The sequence below is a fragment of the Neolamprologus brichardi genome, chromosome 8 (genome assembly GCF_056152115.1).
Source record: "Neolamprologus brichardi isolate AB-2024 chromosome 8, ASM5615211v1, whole genome shotgun sequence".
NCBI lineage: Eukaryota > Metazoa > Chordata > Actinopteri > Cichliformes > Cichlidae > Neolamprologus > Neolamprologus brichardi.
The window spans coordinates 13,691,309-13,711,092 of NC_142111.1; the positions used below are offsets into that span (position 1 = coordinate 13,691,309).

Sequence of the window (19,784 nt, forward strand, 5' to 3'; positions counted from 1 at the left end):
GATTAACCATGCAAAATATGATATTTTTTGCCATTTTTTTAAGTGTTCTTAAACTTCTTATTGGGATTGCATTACTGCAGGATATTATTCTGTGGTTTCCATGCATGCATGTATCTGTAAGAAGTAGAAAGATGAGGTGATCTATAATCAATGTTTGGTCTTCTTCTCTCTCCTTCTAAAATATATATCAATTGAATGCATTCTATATTGTGTGTGTGTGTTTGTGTGTGTTTGTGTATAAACTGCAAATATTGACGTTTGAATTTCATCGCTAAGCAATATGTTTATTTTTTTTTCTCATGCAACCATGTGTTTTCAGTATTCAGTCACTGCTCTGGGTTTCATCCTGCTGTTGCTGGAGACTTTTTGAACTGAACATGTATAGCCCACCAGTGGATCTTTCTTTTAAAAATCTCAGCAATGTTGCAGGTAGTGTATTTTTATAAATCCTGAAATATAAAGTAGATAATGAAATAGTGTTTACTTTTAAATATATTTCTTCCATTAATAATTATTTAAGTGCTCCTGGGGGGTGAGCTTTTTGGTAGGAAGTATTTTCTAGGACAGCACTTGCTCTTACAAAACCACTTAACTATAGTTAGTGTATCAACAGCTGTTATCAAAATGCATGAATTTAAATACTGCAATGTCTACACGCTAGCATAATCTAGTCACACAAACTTGTCACTTATTGTTTTTAAAGCATTTTAAAATAAAATACTTTAAATCACTTCTTATTTCTACAGTATAAAATTCTGTGAACATGACTGCAGTAATCACTTTAATAGAGCGGCTTTAAGCAGCAGAAATAAAACTGCATATAAACAAGTACCAAAGCTGCCCGTATGATGTATCAAGTCGCATTATGTTATTTTTGGTTCAGGTGCATTGGCAGAGCTGCCCCGAAGTCTGCTCCGCCCTTTAACCACAAACTCAAAGGGGAAGTACCTGAGCTGCTCTCTGCGTCTCAGTAATAACAGCCTCACCGACCTTGTTGGCCTCCAGTACACGATCAACCACTTTTTTGCACAACCATCAAAGCTTGGATGGTTGGATCTGTCCTTCAACAAAATCGTCTGCATAGAACCTGTAAGAATCATTTTTGTTCTTCTAATAGCTCATTTTCAGTTTTCTCTGCGTCTTCTTCTGAAATTAGCCCCTGTCTTTGATGTATAATTACACAAATTTCTTATATACAACATTTGTTCTCCCTGTTTATTTAAGAAATGTTTATAATCTACATTTGTTTCCCCAAAATGCAATAAATTCTGATATCTTCACAAGCTAACCGGCATTTTATTGATTTAAATTTACAACTAAGCCCTGTTACAGGTTTTGTGTGAGCTGAAAGAACTGCGTGTGCTGTATCTTCATGGCAACAGCATCTGGAACCTGTCAGAAGTGGACAAGCTGAGAGAGCTCCAGCATCTGCACACAATCACATTGCATGGCAATCTCATAGAAACAAGCAAAGGCTACAGGTGCAAGCTCATTTTCAGCAATTTTACTTAAGACAGACATTCTGTTCTCAGAGCTGATCTCAAGTTGCAGTGTGTGGAGTTATACACAGGCTGGTTCTAGATTGGTTGTAGATAGTTGATAGCAAGAGGCTAGGCCAGAAGCAGAGAAGAAGAAAAGCAAAACAAAAAATAAGAATTAGAAAGAAATAAAATACCCTGACAACATCTGCTTTACACAAATTCATAGATCTTGCGGCATGTTGAGCATAACTCATATGTTGAGATGTTGTTTCAGGGGGCTATGTTTTTTTAATGGGAAATCACAGGTGTGTAAGAGGAAATATTTGATCAGAAATGTAATGACTATTTTAGCAAAGTGGCAAAACAAGAGCTAAAATATTCTTCCTATTAAAGTACAAAATTTACCTAAAGTAGGTAAAGTTAAACTCCCTTTTTCTGAAGAATGTCATTAACTGAATATATGTAGTACTGTATCAAGTACCATAATATTCTAGTTATAAACAGTATTTGTAATAACTAATTCACTGAATCTAATCATATATCTGTTGCAACACCTACAGATATAGACAGAGAAATGTCACATTGAGATATGTGACACCTCTGATACCTGCTTATGTCTACATTAAATGTCTCAGGTTATTAGGTTCAATATCTCAGGGATATAGCTTCTTGATTTAATTTTCATCTCATGTCATACTCTCATTTATGTGAAAAATCAGCAAAGTCTGCTTCACAAAGACTTAGACATATCGTCCTTATTTAAAATCAAATGTTAATGCTGATGTGAATTTTCATATATGGAAGCACTCAACATGTCCACGGTGCCCTTGGAGTCAAAGCTGACTTTGACGTGTGTGCCTTTGTGTGTGTTTAGGAATTACGTAATTTCTGTATTGCCTCAGCTGAAGACGATGGACTTCAGCGGTGTGACACGAGATGAGCGGGTCATGGCAGATATCTGGCGTTCTCACGGCACCAAAAAAACCCCGAGATCATTGAGTGTTTCTGCTGAATAAAAATGTTTGTCCTCTCGTCACCAGCCTGTTTTTTTTTTTTTTTTCTCAATTCCCTGCGTCAGGTCTTGGTACCCATGTTATTTACAGCTGAGCTAATATCCTGTGAGCGTTCTCATTTTTGACCTATGGGCTGTGGCTATGGTCACCCATCTTCCTGCTTGATTACTGCAGTAGTAATTAGGAGGTAATCAGACCCTCGGTGGCCATCATCACGACATGATGTCACAAACAGCGCACTACTTGTACAAATCTGAACATGCTGATGTGGCCCAGGGGTTATCGGTGGAAGTTAGAATCACTGTGACAGCTCAGACAATGTGAAGGACCTTGCGTAAAGTCAACTTCAGTGAACTGCGGTTGAACTGTGAAATACAAAACTCTTGCTTCCTCTTTTGGGATATTTCATGTTGGGAGCACATTCTGTGGTTAGACGAGTGTAAAATGAATTTGTTCAACTCAGAAGGGATCCAGCACATTTGGCATGACCCTCGATGGGAATACCTCAGTGAAAACATAGTCCTGACTCCCACCAGATAAGCTAGAAGATGGGACTGTGATGATATGGGTCTGCATGACGAGTGCTGGGGATATGATATTATAGAGGGGACTTTGAATGCCCAGGGACATACAACACTTTACTGCCCCATGTCCAGAGGTCTATTGGAACAACAATATTCCTACTTGATCACAATCTAAATCACGCTGCTAAAATCAAGCAAGAATTTAAAAATAAATCCAAACAATTACCTGACAAAGGAACATTTAAAATGTATAGTTGCAGCCTGTAATCACACCCACCTACATAGCAAATGTGACTTCATTAAATATACATACACATAAGCAAGTTTGAGTCTCTGGTATTGCCATCTGGTCTCGTTAGGGGAGAAATGTGCACCATTTATTAGTTTCTAGGCTGGTTTAACTGGCTGTCCTCCAGCCTCTTTTTGGTATAGATTCATCATTTTCTCTGAAAAACTTTAATTGGTGTGAATTAAATATGCCTGAATCGGCAAACACACCACACGACACAAAAACGGACCAATAAAACCAACACAAATGATATCATCTAAGTGCACATCAAGACTTTGAGGTGCATAACACCTAGACTAAAACTTTCCTAAGGGTTTTCTCAACGGAAGTATTTAGGCCCCTGTTTCCTTTTAAACCTGCACTTACATGGTTCTTTTGAAACAGCGTTTAGACCATGTGTCAAACTGTGCAGTGAAGCCAGAATCAATGAATATCTTTCAGTCACGATGGCAGCTGCTCTCAGCAGGATAGCCCGCTTTGTACAGTGCTTGAGGAAACACTTGCATGCACTTTGCAGATTTTGACGACTAGCTATTGCACATCGACTTCCCTTTTTTTGACATTTCACATGTCGAAAGCTGTAGTGAAATACAATAAACATGTCCCATAAGTCGTCACAGCCATTGTTCGCATTTTTAAAAGCTATGGTCAGTCGGCATAGACGTCTGTCCTGCCCATTTGGTAGAATACACAGTATTCCATTGTACTCTATGAATTCAGAATGGCAAGCGTTAGCTACTCTTGTCATGTTCTCTTTGCTGCAAACAGATGGGAATGGCAGTCAAAGTTTGTTATTTATTAATGATTGTGCAAAAAAGAATTATAGAAAGCATTAGTGCAAATGTATTAATAAATAACATCCACACTATGAATCTGAGAAACAACATTAGGAAGGGTTGATACAGAAATGAGTGTGGGATCATTTCCTGACGGACGTTTTCAGCTGTCACAAAAAGGAGAGCTGTTGTACACTTTTATGGAGAATGGTAGAACTGATATCCTGAAACGTTCTTTGTGTCAGCTGGGTTAAATAAATCTGAGGAAGATGGAGCTCTGCTGCCTCGATAGTGTGGAATGGAGCAGGTGACGTGGGTTGTCTGCAGTTTTTCTTTTATTCAGTGACCTCCTGTTCCTCTCTGACTCCACATTCTGATTCTGGACAGTGATGGTTCCAACCTTGCGGATTGTTTTGTTGATCCTTCTGGCATTGATGCTGCCCTCTACCCTCACCCCCACCACTTTGCAGAGAGCAGAAAAGTAGATGACCCTCGCTATCACAGACTGGTAGAGGATCTCCAGCATCTTGCTGCACAGATTGAAGGATCTGAACTTCTTCAGTAAGTAAGGAGTCTGTTTATCCCCTTCTTGTACACGGCTTCACTGTTGGTCCTCTGGTCCAATCTGTCATTCAATTGATCACCCAAGTAGCTGTAGCCATGCATCAAACGTCTTTATGTAGTTTTTCTTTCTTTCTTTTCTTACCTTGTTAAGACGTCTGACACACAGACCTAGAGACCTTACTCACTAGAAAAACATTACTCACTAGAAAAAAGTGTATAGCCTTGTAGTAAATAGTTCACAGGTATTTGAAGACAAGTCTTCCACAATGGCAGCTACAACTACAATATGCTAGAGATCAAGGCAACTGCATGGTGATTTCCAACATAGCACTGCACCTCTTTGAGATCAGTTTCACCTAGCAACAGCAAGAAATCACCCACAAAAATGTGTCTGGGAAAACAAATCTTTACTTGGTGGTTACCAGGAGGGTCACTGACTGGTGTTACTGTGTTACAGGCATTCTTGAGCAATCAGTTTCACAGGGACTGTCAGCAACCACTGGCAGCCAATGAGGGAATTATCTTGTTTCCCTAGCAACTAGTGGGTGGTTCCCGGGCCTGCCTCTTGGCCTAACTGAAAAGATCCTAAAACTGGATCTTTTATTTTTTTTTCTGAACAATATTGCAAAGCCAGGTGTATCAAGACATTCACTTAGACTCATGCTTGAGTCTATCTGGTTTTCTGTAATTCAAAACAGCATGTGTGCCATGACAGGATGACAGTTTTATGGTGGAAAGATTAGCCAAAAACTGTCTGGCAAACACCTGATATCAGGAAATTGAAAAAAAAATAGCTATAGCAAATACACAGGATCTTAAATTAAGTGGGGTTTTCCACTTGTCAATCTCTGATCTGCATGAAGTACGTGGCCACCTGCAGAAACCGCATCCGTCCATCACTGTCCAGGCTAAGCGCGCTGTGTGGTCACTCTCACCGCAGCCACACATTCACATTGTGAGATAAAAAGCTCTATCTTCTGCACTCCTGTGTGAAGAAACTATCAAAGTCAAAGCTATCATCCCTAAAAGGACCTAACAGAAGTGCACCTAGCACCATGTGGCTTTGATGTGGTCTGAGCAGGCAGGTGACATGCACAAATCCCAGTAATCCGCGACACTAAAACTGTACTGCACCGCTTGATCGTCAGTGACACACTCCTCACTGTGCCTTTCCTCCCACTAGGTGCTGTTGTTCCCTGCTCCCTTCAGGAGAAGTGACATCACTATGGGACGTACTGTGCTTCAACGGATTGTTTTTGTCAAGTCTGAAAGCTCAAGCTAAAACAGACAGTTGTATTTTCAGGTGGGGATAAGTGGTGGAGGGTTTGAAGAGTGAGCTCTAGCGTGGGAGTCATAAAAGACAGAGTCCAGAGAGCGTTATTTTATAAGCCCAGATGTGTTTAATAAATCATTTTCCCCCAGACCTAATTAAACACTTACTGCCTAGCCCTGTTAAGCTATTAACATCTGCTCTACCAAATGAACCAGAAAGAGCTCCAGCACGAGATGGATTTAATGGTGGCAGGCAGAATAAATATAGTGTTCTCTTTCATGTTGCTCCTCTTTTTCTATTTTCTCCCCCCCTTTCTGTGTGTATCTTGCTGTCTGACGTGGTAATTGCCTCAGCATATGCTGCATATATTGCTTAACATTTTTTAAGATGATTTAGATGGAAAATAATGCTGTTTCTGTTATAGAAGTGGATATAGGTTGTAGGAAATATGTGTAATTTTGTTTCATCTGTGTGTCTAAGGGATTCTTTAAAGCAATAATCCAAAATAGTTTGTGAGGCTTCTGTTTTGACTTCCTGTTTTATTTTGAAAATCAGCTGTACACGCAGTTCCGTTTCTCACCTTTGTTCTATTTTCCGCCCTTTTCTTGTGCCAGTTAATCAATCACCTGCCTACTACTCCCCTGTTGTCAAGTTCCCCTCTCTCTTTGTTCAACGTCGAGCTTTCAGGCCGTCTTCTCATTGTTTGTTCTGTTTACTTGTGTCCCCTTTTTTTCCTGTTTTACTGTTAGAGAGTAAAAACCAAAGATGTAGCTCTGTGTTGGAAAAATTAGGCCAATGTGTAAGTACCTAAAAGCCTGAATTCTCTCTGATAACCACCAGATAAAAATAACTGTGGTTGCTAAAGGAATTCCAGTCCTAGAGAAGATGATGGAAAACCAGCTTTCTGTCTGGACCTCTGCAAAGACTTTCCTACTGAATTTAAGTTTCACTTTTGCCATTTGGGTCATTGAATATTAAAATGAGAAAAAAAATCAATTGTCCTTTGGTCATATCATGATTCAGAGTTGACAATTATCTCTCAAACTACATGCTCATTGGCCAACGACTTCATTCATCACAAGTGAAAAAATCATTTCAAGGCTTCAGAATCAAATTTAAGGCTGGTGACGTCATGGTAACCACCTCCAGGTTTTATATTGTCTGTGGTTTCTGATAGACTTCCTCGTGTATAGACTTAGTAAGTTTATCATCTGTACCTCTTCCCTACCTCTTGTTGGGACTGTTTATCTAACAAAATCCCTGTGCGTGACCCCGGTCTGTTTTGGATTAAAGACTTAAATTTGAGACTTCTCCCACTCTGCTGTGGCAGTCATAGATAATGAAATGCTGTCTGTCTCACAAAATGGTCGAAACGATTAAAAAATGTCTCAGAAAAACATTGGTCCAGTGGTTTTCCCTCACAGTTAAACTTAAAGTTTGTGGACCTTGAAACCTGCGAAGGACAATGATCTGCATTACAGATTATATCCAAGAGATTAAAAGACTCTTTCTCATTTTGTTACAGTATTAAAATGCAAGTTAGCTACTATGTTATGTTGCGGAAGTGTTATATAATGCATCATTTAGGGTGCTAAATGGGGCCAGTTGAAAATCTGTGTAATCCTTTATACACCTGAAAGCTCTATCAGAGGAAAATTATACTGCAAGTTGTGGCAATGCATTAGTTTTCAGCTTTGAGGAAACTTATATTTTAATAAATATACTTGAGTATTTCTAAGGCGGATCTCATATATCCCCAGTTTTCTGAAGCTTAAACACATAAATCTTGACTTGGGTTTGTTAACTGCAACAAGGCAGCTTTAAATGAGGGCTTTAGAATAGGGAACCCATGTGAGTTTAAACATATTCTGAATTTGAAAGTGTTAACCATAAAAACACTATAAAAACTTGTGGTCTTGTGTTTAATTATGTAAAGATTCACCACAGTTATTATATGCTGCAGCAAAAACTGAGCAATACATATTAAGATAATAATTTCTAATCAACAATTTCCTTAATACTATATCAAAAGTACTTTAGTACAGTAAAAGTAGAGTTTATAATGTTTAATGATAAAACAGCATGCTACTAATATGCACATATCTGTGCCAAATATCTGGGATGGCAGGTGCAAATATACCACAATGTCTAGTTATGATAATAAAACCCGAGGTGAAAAACACAACAACTGATATGAATGCAACACATCAAATGTGGGGGCTTACATTTTTTTTCTCACTCACCTAAAAAAACATTTTGTTTTCTTTGAGTCTGAGAAAAATGTGAACATTTGTTGCATCATAAAATATTGACGGAGGCGATTTACTTTTAAATCATGATTTAAAATTCTTTACAAGTTGTCTTCTTCATTTGCTGTATATTGTAAGGTAGAGACCCTATTCCAATACAGATAAAATAGTGAAAACCGGCGAGAGTGGGAAGGAAAAACTCCCTTTTTAGATTCATCAGTATGATTCCATGTGAATTACTACCATAACTGTTGATAAGCACATTTTTGCATTCAGCTCCCAAAATCTGTGCATTTGCATCTCCATGTATGTACAGTGTAAACAAAAGAGGAGCCAGTGTTACCTGTGGTCAACTTCTCCACTGGAAATTTTTAACTTGACTTTACTACCAATACAGAAATGGCACAAATTTCAGTTGAAACTGACTTACCTTAAAATAAAGATTATTCATTTTGTGTACATTTATTTTTCTTCTTTTTGTTTTTTTTTTCTTTTGTTGGTGTTTTCTTGAGAAAATCCATTAAAGCTAGACCAAACTCAGTGAGAAAAAGGTGTGTTTTAAGAGAACTTAGAGTTTTTGAGCTAAGACGAATAATCTGAGTGAATTTGTATAAGAAAAATTAAAAGGTACCATTTTTATATGCATTTCAAATTTACATCTATCCTGGTCTGCACTACAGTTGAGGTTGGAAAGAGAATTTCACCTGTATGGATCAGTATTAAAAAATCAGTTGTGTTCAATCAGTTATGTGACAGTATCTTTAGCCACCTGACTCTCCTGTCTGTGCACCGCATGCTGCACCACTTATTATTTCCGTAATAGCACTGTAAAATGTCTACCTATTATATTGACTCAGCTGAGCATTAATAATCACTTAATAATCATTCCTTTTTAGCCACATTGTGCTTTGTTAGAAAAGACAAACTTCTTGTGCTGGTGGCTTATAATGATTGGTTCAGGCATGCTGATCTTGGCTTCTGTCCCATGAGCTCAATAGGATTTGATGTAATCCCAAAGAGCAGAGCGGAGCAGATGGACACACAGGTAAGATCACAGTGGTGTGGGGCTATAATTGGCCTGGCCCTCTGATGGCAAACCCCTTTTACTGGAAGCGATTTGAAACTTTTAATTTGTGCAATCAGATTTCAATTTAAAGTGGCCAAACTCTGTAACTGCTTTCACATCAATCCAACCCAACAGGGCCACTTCTGTTTTGTTTGTTTTTTTCACTGTTCAGTACATGTACATGTTGCGGTTATCGTGAGGAAGTGCAGAAAGTCTAGCACATTCATCATATTCTGACTTTTTCATCAAATTAATAAATAAGGAAGGTAATTACAAGATGCACTATAAAAAAAAAAATGAGCAGATGGCTGTTTTACAGCTATCACTCTTCCTATCTCGTGTTTGATCAGTCGAATATAAAGCCAGGAGTCAAATCTGTTCTTAACTCAGGTGCACTTTTATCCTGGTCTATGCCTGCTGGTCCACATCCTGAAGTTGTTTCGTGGTGATTATAGATTTTTTTTTTCTACTTTCCATGCAACATGTTACTTAAGGGTGAAAAAAATATTCTCAGCTTTATATTTCTATTATAAACTAAATTACTGTGATTTAAAATCTGACCTCTATGAAGCAACACAAGCTAGTGCACTCATGAACTCGTGTGATAGCTGTAACTTTATTTTGTGCTACAGAATGACAACAACATGTGAATTTCATATTGCAGTGCCAACAGAAGCTAACCTGTACCTTTTCAAGATCTCCAAGTAAATTCTAAATTGTAATTTGAGCAAGTGGCATTCTAGCAGTTTGATTTGTTTTATTCAATAATCAATCGTTTGCAGCAATTATTATCTTAAATAGGCTCAAATGGGGCCTATTTAAGACAAACTATTTAACAGTTTGCTCACAGTTTCTAAACACTTGCACAATTTAAACAACGTAGCAGTGAAGCTTGATTATTAAGGATTACTCAGTTTTAGATCCCCTTCTTTCAGCTTACTGTTCTTTTCTGTCCAGATGAGCAAACAGACTAGACACTGGCTAAATGAAGTCTGTGTTTACTCTTCTTGTCTTCAGGTAGCCTATTTCTACTGCTATGCTGATATATTTTCCCTTTTTTTTTCAAGTGCCAATGTGCAGTTTGAGAAAAGGACAATGACTCACGAAATAAACAACCCTTTGTCGTTGCCTGTGAAGTCATCTTTTGGTTTTTGTTCTTTTAAAAAAGAGGGGGAGGAGTAAAACAATCAGTGGGTTGAGAATAGTTGTTATATTATATGGATGTTGTGAGGTGCAAAGATGGATTTTCTTTAGAGACTGATTAACCCTCACTCAAGACTTATTATCAAGTCTTTACAGAGATTCTGCAGGAGTTGGGTGATGCGTCTGGAATCTACATTCTGTATCTGCAAAGAAACTCTTTTAAAATGAGCAAGTTTAGCCAGCATGCATTCTGCAGCTCCTCCTGTGTAAAAAGACTGAAACTACAGAATTTTGTATTAGAAATACTGCATTTTATATAGGCTTGTAAAACTTTTATCTAGAAGTATTTTGGAAATATTTAAGCAACATTTGCTGATGTTCTGTATCATGTTACTGTCAAGGGTAGCAGTGTATTGGCAGTTCAGGGATTCGTTTCTATAGCAGGGTCAGTCTACAGTTTGCATATGGAGTTACTTCCTCATACAAAGACATAAAGGGTAGGTAACCTGTGGTGTGAAATCTTTAATAGTATGCATGGAGTCATTTTCTCGGGCACTGTATTTGTGTTTCCTCCGAGTTTGCACATCAAAGTCTGTTTACAGGTCTTGGGAAGTATTACAGTATTTGTAACCAAAAAAAAAAAAAAAAAAAGCCACATGAAGCCTTTTATGGTTAAAGAGCAAGCTGTGCAAATACTTCAAGTAGTGGGGCCATGTTTAAAAAAAAAAACTGTGGGTGTGGGAGTTAGAAAGATGTGACCTTACCAGATCTCTGCATGAGGATAGTGACTTCAGGCTATTTTAGCTGATACTAATCTTAATGTACATAAATATCCAAAGAAGCTGGTGGTGGCTGAATTGTATTGTGGGTAAAGTGAAGGTCAAATTTTGAAAATGAGGAGTAGTTGGTCTGTTTTTTCTGAACCCACTTTTTTTTTATCTGAATTTGATGGTGCCATTCAAATGATGGTTAACTGGTGGAGCACTCTTTTATGTACAATTTTAAGGTGTTTTTCCATTTTGCTGTCTTACTATAAATGTGTTGTTCAAAGGTTGCATGCAAAGATAATGATAATATGTTCAGTTGCCACTAGGAATTTATACAGTTCAATTCAGTTTTATTTATACAGCACCAGTTCACAACAAGCTTTGCCTCAAGGCACTTTTGAGTGGCCCCGTGCAACAGGACAAGACCTTTGGAGTCCCCCTGCACTATTGAACAGCTCTTTGAGCTCTGTTATGCTTTTCTAAGCAGTTTTTACAATGTGTGTTCAGGAGAGACCACTGCCATTGGGGAGTGTGATTGCTGGAGTAACTGTGAATGTAATGATGATAAAGTTTACAACGCCAGGATAATGTTTAATGTCAACTTTCTGTATGCTAATCGTATTTAATGTGGTGTCTTGTGCGATCTGCAGCATTACTTAGCTTACTTAAAAGAACATGTCTAAGGTGTTATTATGGAGAACTGAGCAAGGTGACTTCTTGAAATTAGACTTTGCAAGTATTGGAACAGTGAAAGAAACACATTAGCAGTCAGCTCTTAAAAACTGATACTCCAGAGAAGCATGAAATCCAGCGGTTAACTGGTGTCTCTTTCCACAATGCACGTAGGGAATTAAAGTTCACCCGGTCCTGCACAGTTGGCAAGGTGTGCCTTTTTAATATGGAACCGCGCACCTGTAGAATGACCTTTGCTGCAATGCCAAAAGAAACAGAAACATAATCAGGACGATTTTTGTTTGTTTTTACCTCTGAGTATCCAAATAAAAGGCATTTGATTTCAGGGCAGGAAAGTGATGTGCTGTCTCGAATGATTATTTGTGTGTTTCTGTCATTTGCTGTTTTGCTTTTTTTGTTTTGTTTTGCTTTTTTAAGTGAGTGAGTATGAGAGAGTACTGACTAATTAAAATTTGATAGGATAGTCTGATAACACTCCTATCCTCCCCTCTCCGCCATGCGACGCAAAGACCAGAGCAGAGCAGCGGGACACAGCAGAGCAACCACCCGCTAATCCGGGCGCTTTTTGCCGTTGAGATAATTAGATTACGGCGCACCGACGGTGCACCGATCACCATCTCTGCCGCTTGCTACTCCTGCGGTACTTGCACAGCTACCACAAGACAAATATTCTCTCTCTGACTGCGCATCGCCTCTCTCTTCCTTCAGCTGGTGTCGCTCGGTCTCCCTCCCTCTCACACACCCCCCTCCCCCCCTCTCTCCCTCTCTTTGGCTGGGAAAGCAAGGGAGAACATTAGAGCACATATACTGTTACTCTGTCTCTCCTACAGAGCTCGTAGTTACCTTGTGACTCCCACACTGGGGACTTAAACTAAAGGAGACTAGAGCAGAGGAAGACTATCTTTACCGCACGAAGGCGAAGAGCATGGCATGAAGAGCATCGCTTCTTTTTCTTCTTCCTCCTTTTCTTTTTCTTTCTTTTTTGTGACTTGAAAATAAACTACTCGATGTTTCTCTCGTCTTGAAGGGACCGACAACGGGATTTTCTTCTTCCCCCTCAACACACACAAAAGTGGGGTCAGTCCTTAACCGAGGCGGGTGGATGAGTTGTGTGGATGTTATTTCCTGGATTTTTTCCACCGGGCTGTGTGTTACCGCGGCCCACAGACAGCAACAGTGTGCGGAAAAGTAGATTTGTGTGTGAAACATATGGCTTCAACGAGGACGACACGGTAAGTCGTACAGTGCATGCAGTCGGAGCCCGTGTTACTTTACTGCCTGAAACATCTCTGACTTATAGTGTGTGTGTAGTTACTTTAGTCACCCAAAGGCACCGCTTCTGTTTCATGTATTTGCTCTGCTCCTGGCTGCTGCTTCTATTTCCAGAGCATTATAAACCCACACAGTTCAAACCCCTCCACAGAGGTATATTTTCTTTCTTTTGGGGGTGGGTAGTGATGAAGCAATGCGCGTTTGTGTGGAGACAAAACATCCCTTCTGCTACCAAAATTGGGGGGAGGGGAGGGGGGGTTATAGGCTATAGGCATAATATGACACCTGCACTGAAAAAAGTCCAAAATACAGTATCATAAAGTACTTTGAATACTATGTTTATGGACCAGTGAGAAGATTCGCTGTCCGTGGTGCTGAAACTGGCTGATGGGATTATTAGTGCTGGTTTAGTAAACTGACGTCGGCTTTATTCTAGACGACTCTACATATTTGTAAGCACTCCAGAGCTTTAGTCTAGTTCAGATATCACCGAGCTATTGATTATGATTCTCTGGCTGTGATCTTAATAAGAGTAATAGTTAATTTCAGTAATTTCTTTAATGTCACCAGCACCACGCTTGTTTATTGGTATTTTTTGACGCGATTAAGGTGGATAAAGTGAATTAAGTTGTATTTATGTTGGTCTTGAGGTTAAAACCCATCTTAACCACGTGGTCTGTAAGTCACTTTCCTAACACAGCGGCAGTGTCCCCGACACTACCTTGTAATAGATCGCTCTCATGCTGTCTGAAAGAGTGTAATTTATTTTCAACAAGTAGCGTCCACGCTACAGTACGTGGGCTGTCTGTCCACTGCCTATTGCAGCGGTCCCATCCAAAGCAGGTTACCTCACAGCAGCCTGTGTGTCTCGGATTATGAAAAGAAAGAGAATCATCCGATTACTTTAAATTACTGCAAGCTGTCGCCTCCTCAACACAAAGCAGATAGCGAGGGGAGAAAGTCAGAGGTGGCACGAGCTAGGAGTGATGTAAAGTGTGTGTAACAGGTACAATATGGTTATGTGGGGTTTTTTTCTTTTAATCTTGATTCTTATGTTCCCATAATTGCATAATAAACCTAAACCCGTGTCATCATATTAACCTTTGTATTATGGGACTCTTGCTCAGTCATGTATGAGAGTGGCTGGCACACACAGGTAGAGGTAGGCAATCGGTAATGACAAAAAACAGAATTGCTGCGGTGCCATTGTGAAGCCAAGTACGAGGCTGTGTAACAGTGTACTCAGTGGATTATGTGGCATTGCTTTCGTGTGGCTTCCTGTAAATATGCAGACACACAGGCAGGTGTGTGTGTGTGTGTGTGTGTGTGTGTGCGTGTGTGTGCGTGTGTGTGAAGAGAGGGTCAGACAGACAGAATGTGTTTTGTGAACCTGGGACCCATCCACTCCTCACCATGTCAAATCCTGTTAGTCACGCTGGATGACAGAGGCACCAGGACTTCGATTTAAATAACTGTGGCTTAGTCCTTGCCTACAAATGGGAGATTTTCTATGAAGTCATGTTTCACTGTGTGTTTTGTTGTCGTTGAGTTAGTTACTTATTAGTGCAGAACAAGTTTGCTTTATCCTCCTCTCCATTTAACAAAGCCTCATTCTTCCTTCACCTTTTCTCCCCCAAAAATATTTTTCTTCATTTTTAACTTAGTTATTTTAGTTTAGCACTTACGCTGTGATCAATAACCTTACATTGCATTTGCCTTGCTTAAATCATCAAAAATCATGAGAAAGCAACACATATATGAGAAATAAAATGTGTTTACTGCCTAAAGCTTAATTCTTACACTGGTCAAAACACGTAATTGTTCTTGTGTTCGAATTTAGGTGTAGAAAAAATAAAGCACAGATTCAATTAAGCACAAATATTTGTTGTCCTAAAAATGTTAATGTGATCTTCACCTTTGAATTTTTGCTCAAATCTATTTGTTTTACACGTGTCTTCTCAAACTGTTGAGGGAAATAAGCTTGTCTTTTCCAAATAACCTGGACTAGACATTCTGAGTATTTTGTGATTTGACTGACAGAAGCTCTTCTGTGCTGTCAGACAGACAAAGCTCTGCTGAGTTGAGGGATTATCATTTCAAATCTGGCGATACTTAATTGATGCTTTCCGTCCAGTTTTTGCAGTGGTTCTTAATCCGGGGTCCTTGAGACCCAGAAAATTCAAACACACCTTCTGGCAAGGTAACTCCTCCTGCTCTGAATCCCAAGGTTCACAATTAGGTGCGCTACATTAGTCGTGTTGCTCCCAGTGCTTATCTCTTTCAGTTGTCATGTTTTGACACAAATGCGAGGTGATGTCATCATATCGCAGATCTAGATCTTACAGAGTTTTGCTCTTTGGCTCTGTACAGTACAATCCACTGCAATAAAAAAGTTTTGTTTTTTTTACTTGAGCTATTAAAAATGCATTAAATGTCAAAAGTTTGAGAGGAGCTATTAAAAAATCAATAGAAAATGTTTCATATGGTACCAACATGAATTTCACACATGATGAAGCAGAAAGCCAAATGGATCTCAAGAATGTGATCGTCTATGGGAAATGTTTCGGTCTCTGGTGGTTGAGCTTGATACCACCATCTCCTGCAGCTGTTGCTCGCTGTTTGTCAAAGGTCTGTGTTAGAAATGCTGCACCACATTCTTCACATTAATAGCTTATTAGATTGCTGCCATCCATCCAGCCATCCATACATCATACTAACTTTCACATCTATGCACTTGCGGGAGGAAGCCAGAGTACATGTAGAGAACATGCAGACTCTACACAGAAGGGTCTCAGCCAGCCAGCCACTTGTCATCATGCCTACCAACATGTAAATGGTAATTATCTGGAGTTTGGCAATTATCTGGACTGATTAAACTGTCACATTCAACTGGGAATGAACATCTGGGTTTAGCACCCTCATTCGTCGTGCACCTCACCTTTCCCTGTGTCAAAGGATATTTTGGCTCTTAAGTTCTGTTTTTGTAAAGACAGGAGAGTATGCCTCCAAACATCGGTGCATTTTAAAAAGCACCTTTCACGACCTTCACTTAAATGCTCAAACGGATATTTGCATTTCATTGCAACGTTTCAATCCGTGCACCAGCACCGTTTCACTATTTGTGCCTGACTCACACCACTCCTTAAGGGAGACTAATTCTTAGACTAACACCTGTTCTGCCTACATGTTTCAGCAAACAGAGCGGTTGTATAAGACAGTTGCAGTTACTGCATCGTGATTTCTTACTCTCTTTGATCATAACTGACACAGATAGCAGTGTGACTTAATCATCTGATTTATTTCCAAACAGGGCGTTGTGGGATGGTTTTGTTTTGTCCCAATTCCTTGCGAGGGCTAGAAGGGCTTAATCTTTTGATTCCCTTTATTAATTTCAACACTAACTATAATTGCAAAAAAAAGCCTTATTATTATTATAGTTTTATTTACATCAACACCTCACACTTGTAATATCTGTTCACTCTGCATTTAGCCCAGTCCCCCCCAAGAGGCCAGACTACCTATTAGAAAGATGTCATATTGAATTAGCCACACTTGTGTAAGCAGGCCTGACTATTCATATTGCTGAGATCTGCAGTTTCTATGCGTGTGTAGAGGTATGTGCAGCCTTCGGAGACATTCACCAATTCCTTGTGTATATCAAAAGCATATGTTCTCTACCAGATCCTATTAGGGATTTTGTGAATGTGCTATACTCTCTTCAGAGCCTGCGTCTTAACAGTTGACTGGATCCAATTTTTATGTCTACAAATGATTTTTAAATACACCCCACGATTAAAAGAGCTTGTTCAACAGGACTCATTTTCAGTGCTTCTTTCAAACACAGTTGTTTGCTGGGATGTATTATATATTTGGCATAATGCACACAATAAGCTGTTATAGATATAGCCTCTCTGATATAGTCTGACATCTGCACACATGAGTAGTTGCAATCTAAACCATTTTTGGTTTATTCGCCACACTTCATTAGGTACAATTCTGCAACTGCTCCTCAAGAAAAATGTCTAATCAGGCAATCACATGGCAGCAACTCTGCATTTAGACATGTAGACATGGTCAAGACGACCTGCTGAAGTTCAAACCAAGCATCAAAATGAAGAAGGATGATTTAAGTGACTTTGAATGCAGCATGGCTGTCGGTGCCAGACTGGCTGGTCTGAGCATTTCAGAAACTGCTGATTTACTGGGATTTTCCCCCACAGCCATCGCTGGGGTTTACAGAGAATGATCCAAAAAAAAAGAAAAAACATCCAGCTGGAGTTCTCTGGGCAAAATGCTTTATTGATGCCAGACATATGAGGAGAATAACTAGACTTTGAGCTAATAGGAAGGCGATACTAACTCAAATTACTACATGTTACAACCAAGGTATGCAGAAGAGCATATTTGAATACACAGCATGTTGAAGCAGATGGGTTACAGCAGCAGAACTGCACACCACTCCTGTCAAAACGGGAAGAACAGGAAAGTGAGGCTTAACGTCACTCAAGCTGAACAACAGAATACTGAAAAAAACGTTCTCTGATATACAGAGTCTCAATGTCTCCTGCCACATTAGAATGGTACGGTTATAACAACAACAATGCCTTTTATCAAATGTTCAGGCTGCTGCTGGTGTAATGGTGTTCAGGATATTTTCTTGGTACACTTTAGGCCCCAATAGTTCCAACTGAGAATCAAATGCCACATCCTACCTGAATGTCCCTTTGTGACCACAATGTAATAATCTTCTGATGGCTGCGTGAATAACACGCCATGTCACAAAACTCAAATAATTTCAAACTGGTTTCTTGAAAATGGCAATAGGTTCACTGTGGCCTCCACAGTCACCAGATCTCAATCCAACAGAGCCCCTCAAGGTATGAAAGGGAGATTTACATGGATGTGTTACTGAAAATTGGCAGAAGCTGCGTGATGCTGTTGTGTCAATATGGATCAAAGTCTTTAGGGAATGTTTTGAGTACCTTGTTGAATTTGTGCCACAAAGAATTAAGGCACTTCTAAACACAAAGAGGATCTGAATCAGCACTAGCAAGGTTTACCTAATAAAGTGGACAGAGAGTGTATATTATCACATTCTATCTTTTTTTTCTAAGTAAGAAATAGCTATTTGTGATTTCAGACAGTTCTAACACATCTACAACAGTTAATTGCTGTGCAGTCAGTGGAGAATACAGAAAACTCACTGCTGGCAGCACGCTTATGAAGAAGTCAAACATGGTGCCCAACATAATGAAATGCATATTGGATGCCAGTCTATTCTGTGAATGTTTTATTTATTCACAGCAATAAAGACAAAGACGCAAGCAAGGGTTTACTTGAGCTTGTTTGCTTTATTCTTATGTGGGCACTTCACACTGGGTAAAGTTTTGCCCGACTTCAATTGTTATGCTCCGGCTTCAGTGCAGATGTGCTGATCCTTATTGACATTTTGTTATTCTGTCTGAAAGATTGAGTTTATATTCAACAATACAACCAAGCTGATTGTGCCTAACAGGATTATCTGCCAGCTTGCCAAAACACTGCCTGGAATCTGCATATCTGGCAACGCAGGCAGGAGAAACAAAGAGGCAAATTAGCAAAAGCTGTCGAACTTATTTTCTTTGTGGCCAAATTTTCATTTTGTTTATTACTTATGAAGGGTGTTGCAAATTTGATTGAACTGTGCAAAACAAGCAACCACTTTTAATAATTCTAACAGGCAAGGGTTGTTTTTAAGCAAAACAAAACACAAACAAAAAGAGTAAAGAAAAGGAAAAACAAGCCAAGTGAATTCAGATGTAGTTGTTGTTATGCTTACCTTAATGTCCCACCCCAGATATCGGTTCCCACAAGACTTGCAATTTCTTAAACTGGGTCAAAAATTAGTTTTTAGTTGTTGGTTATGGATTCCTGCACTTGCGACTTTACTAGTGTGAGTCTCAGGGTGAGATTAAATAAAACTAATTTTAATCCTGTGTGGTAAAAGTTCTGAGAACCCCTTGCCCCAGTTTAATACCCTGAGCAGCTTTCTATCTGATCAGGGGCTCCTAAAGCTCTCCAGTCCTGGACGCAATTTAGAGAGAATTTGTCAATGAGTCTTAGACATGGTAGACACGGTACAATGTTTCCAACATGGATTCACCACCTCCGGTGTGGATACTTACTCATAATTTGACATATTGATGCAATGATACGTGGCCAACAACAGTTAGTTCAATAGCAATCTTTTTAGTGTAGTGTGAATGAGATTTTAAAAAATAGGACATAACCAATGGGCAATGACTTAATGAAGTGCCAGCCTTTCACCCATGTTGCATCCACCTAGGGCAGCATCCTTTTTCATCAGTGTTCTCAAAACACAGCTGCAGCAGTTATTTGAGGTCAGAATCCCATTTATTTCTGAGTCTAACAGCATCTCAGGGACAACATGAAGATTTTAGTGTAAATCCCATTCACATTAATGTAAATGGACACCATATAGACAAGACTGAGAGGTAACATCGATAAAATGATTATTTCTCACAGGAAATAGTATAAAAGAAATGGGCTCCTGGATATAAATCCATATGTAAGGGATTAAATTATCACCATTTGGTGAATCTAATTGCAGAGAGTCAGGTTTGCAGCTTCTTTGCATAAACCCTGACAGTGAGCAGACATACCTGACAGGATGC

General features: G+C 39.2%; 2 protein-coding genes across 2 annotated transcripts in view; both read left to right on the top strand.

The window, feature by feature from the left end:
• Positions 1–292: 292 nt before the first annotated feature.
• On the top strand, positions 293–2,504 carry LOC102780185 (leucine-rich repeat-containing protein 51-like). Its single transcript, XM_006807535.2, has 4 exons — positions 293–429; positions 884–1,089; positions 1,333–1,481; positions 2,356–2,504. Exons 1-4 carry the CDS (start codon positions 300–302, stop codon positions 2,495–2,497), a joined length of 627 nt encoding a protein of 208 aa, XP_006807598.1. The 5' UTR covers positions 293–299; the 3' UTR covers positions 2,498–2,504.
• A 10,224-nt stretch (positions 2,505–12,728) lies between these two features.
• Positions 12,729–19,784, top strand: part of LOC102780475 (protocadherin-15-like) — a 213,590-nt gene continuing 206,534 nt past the window's right edge. Inside the window, exon 1 of the mRNA XM_087844645.1 lies at positions 12,729–13,070. The gene's annotated coding sequence lies outside the window, so the exon portion shown is untranslated. The remainder of the gene's footprint in view (positions 13,071–19,784) is intronic.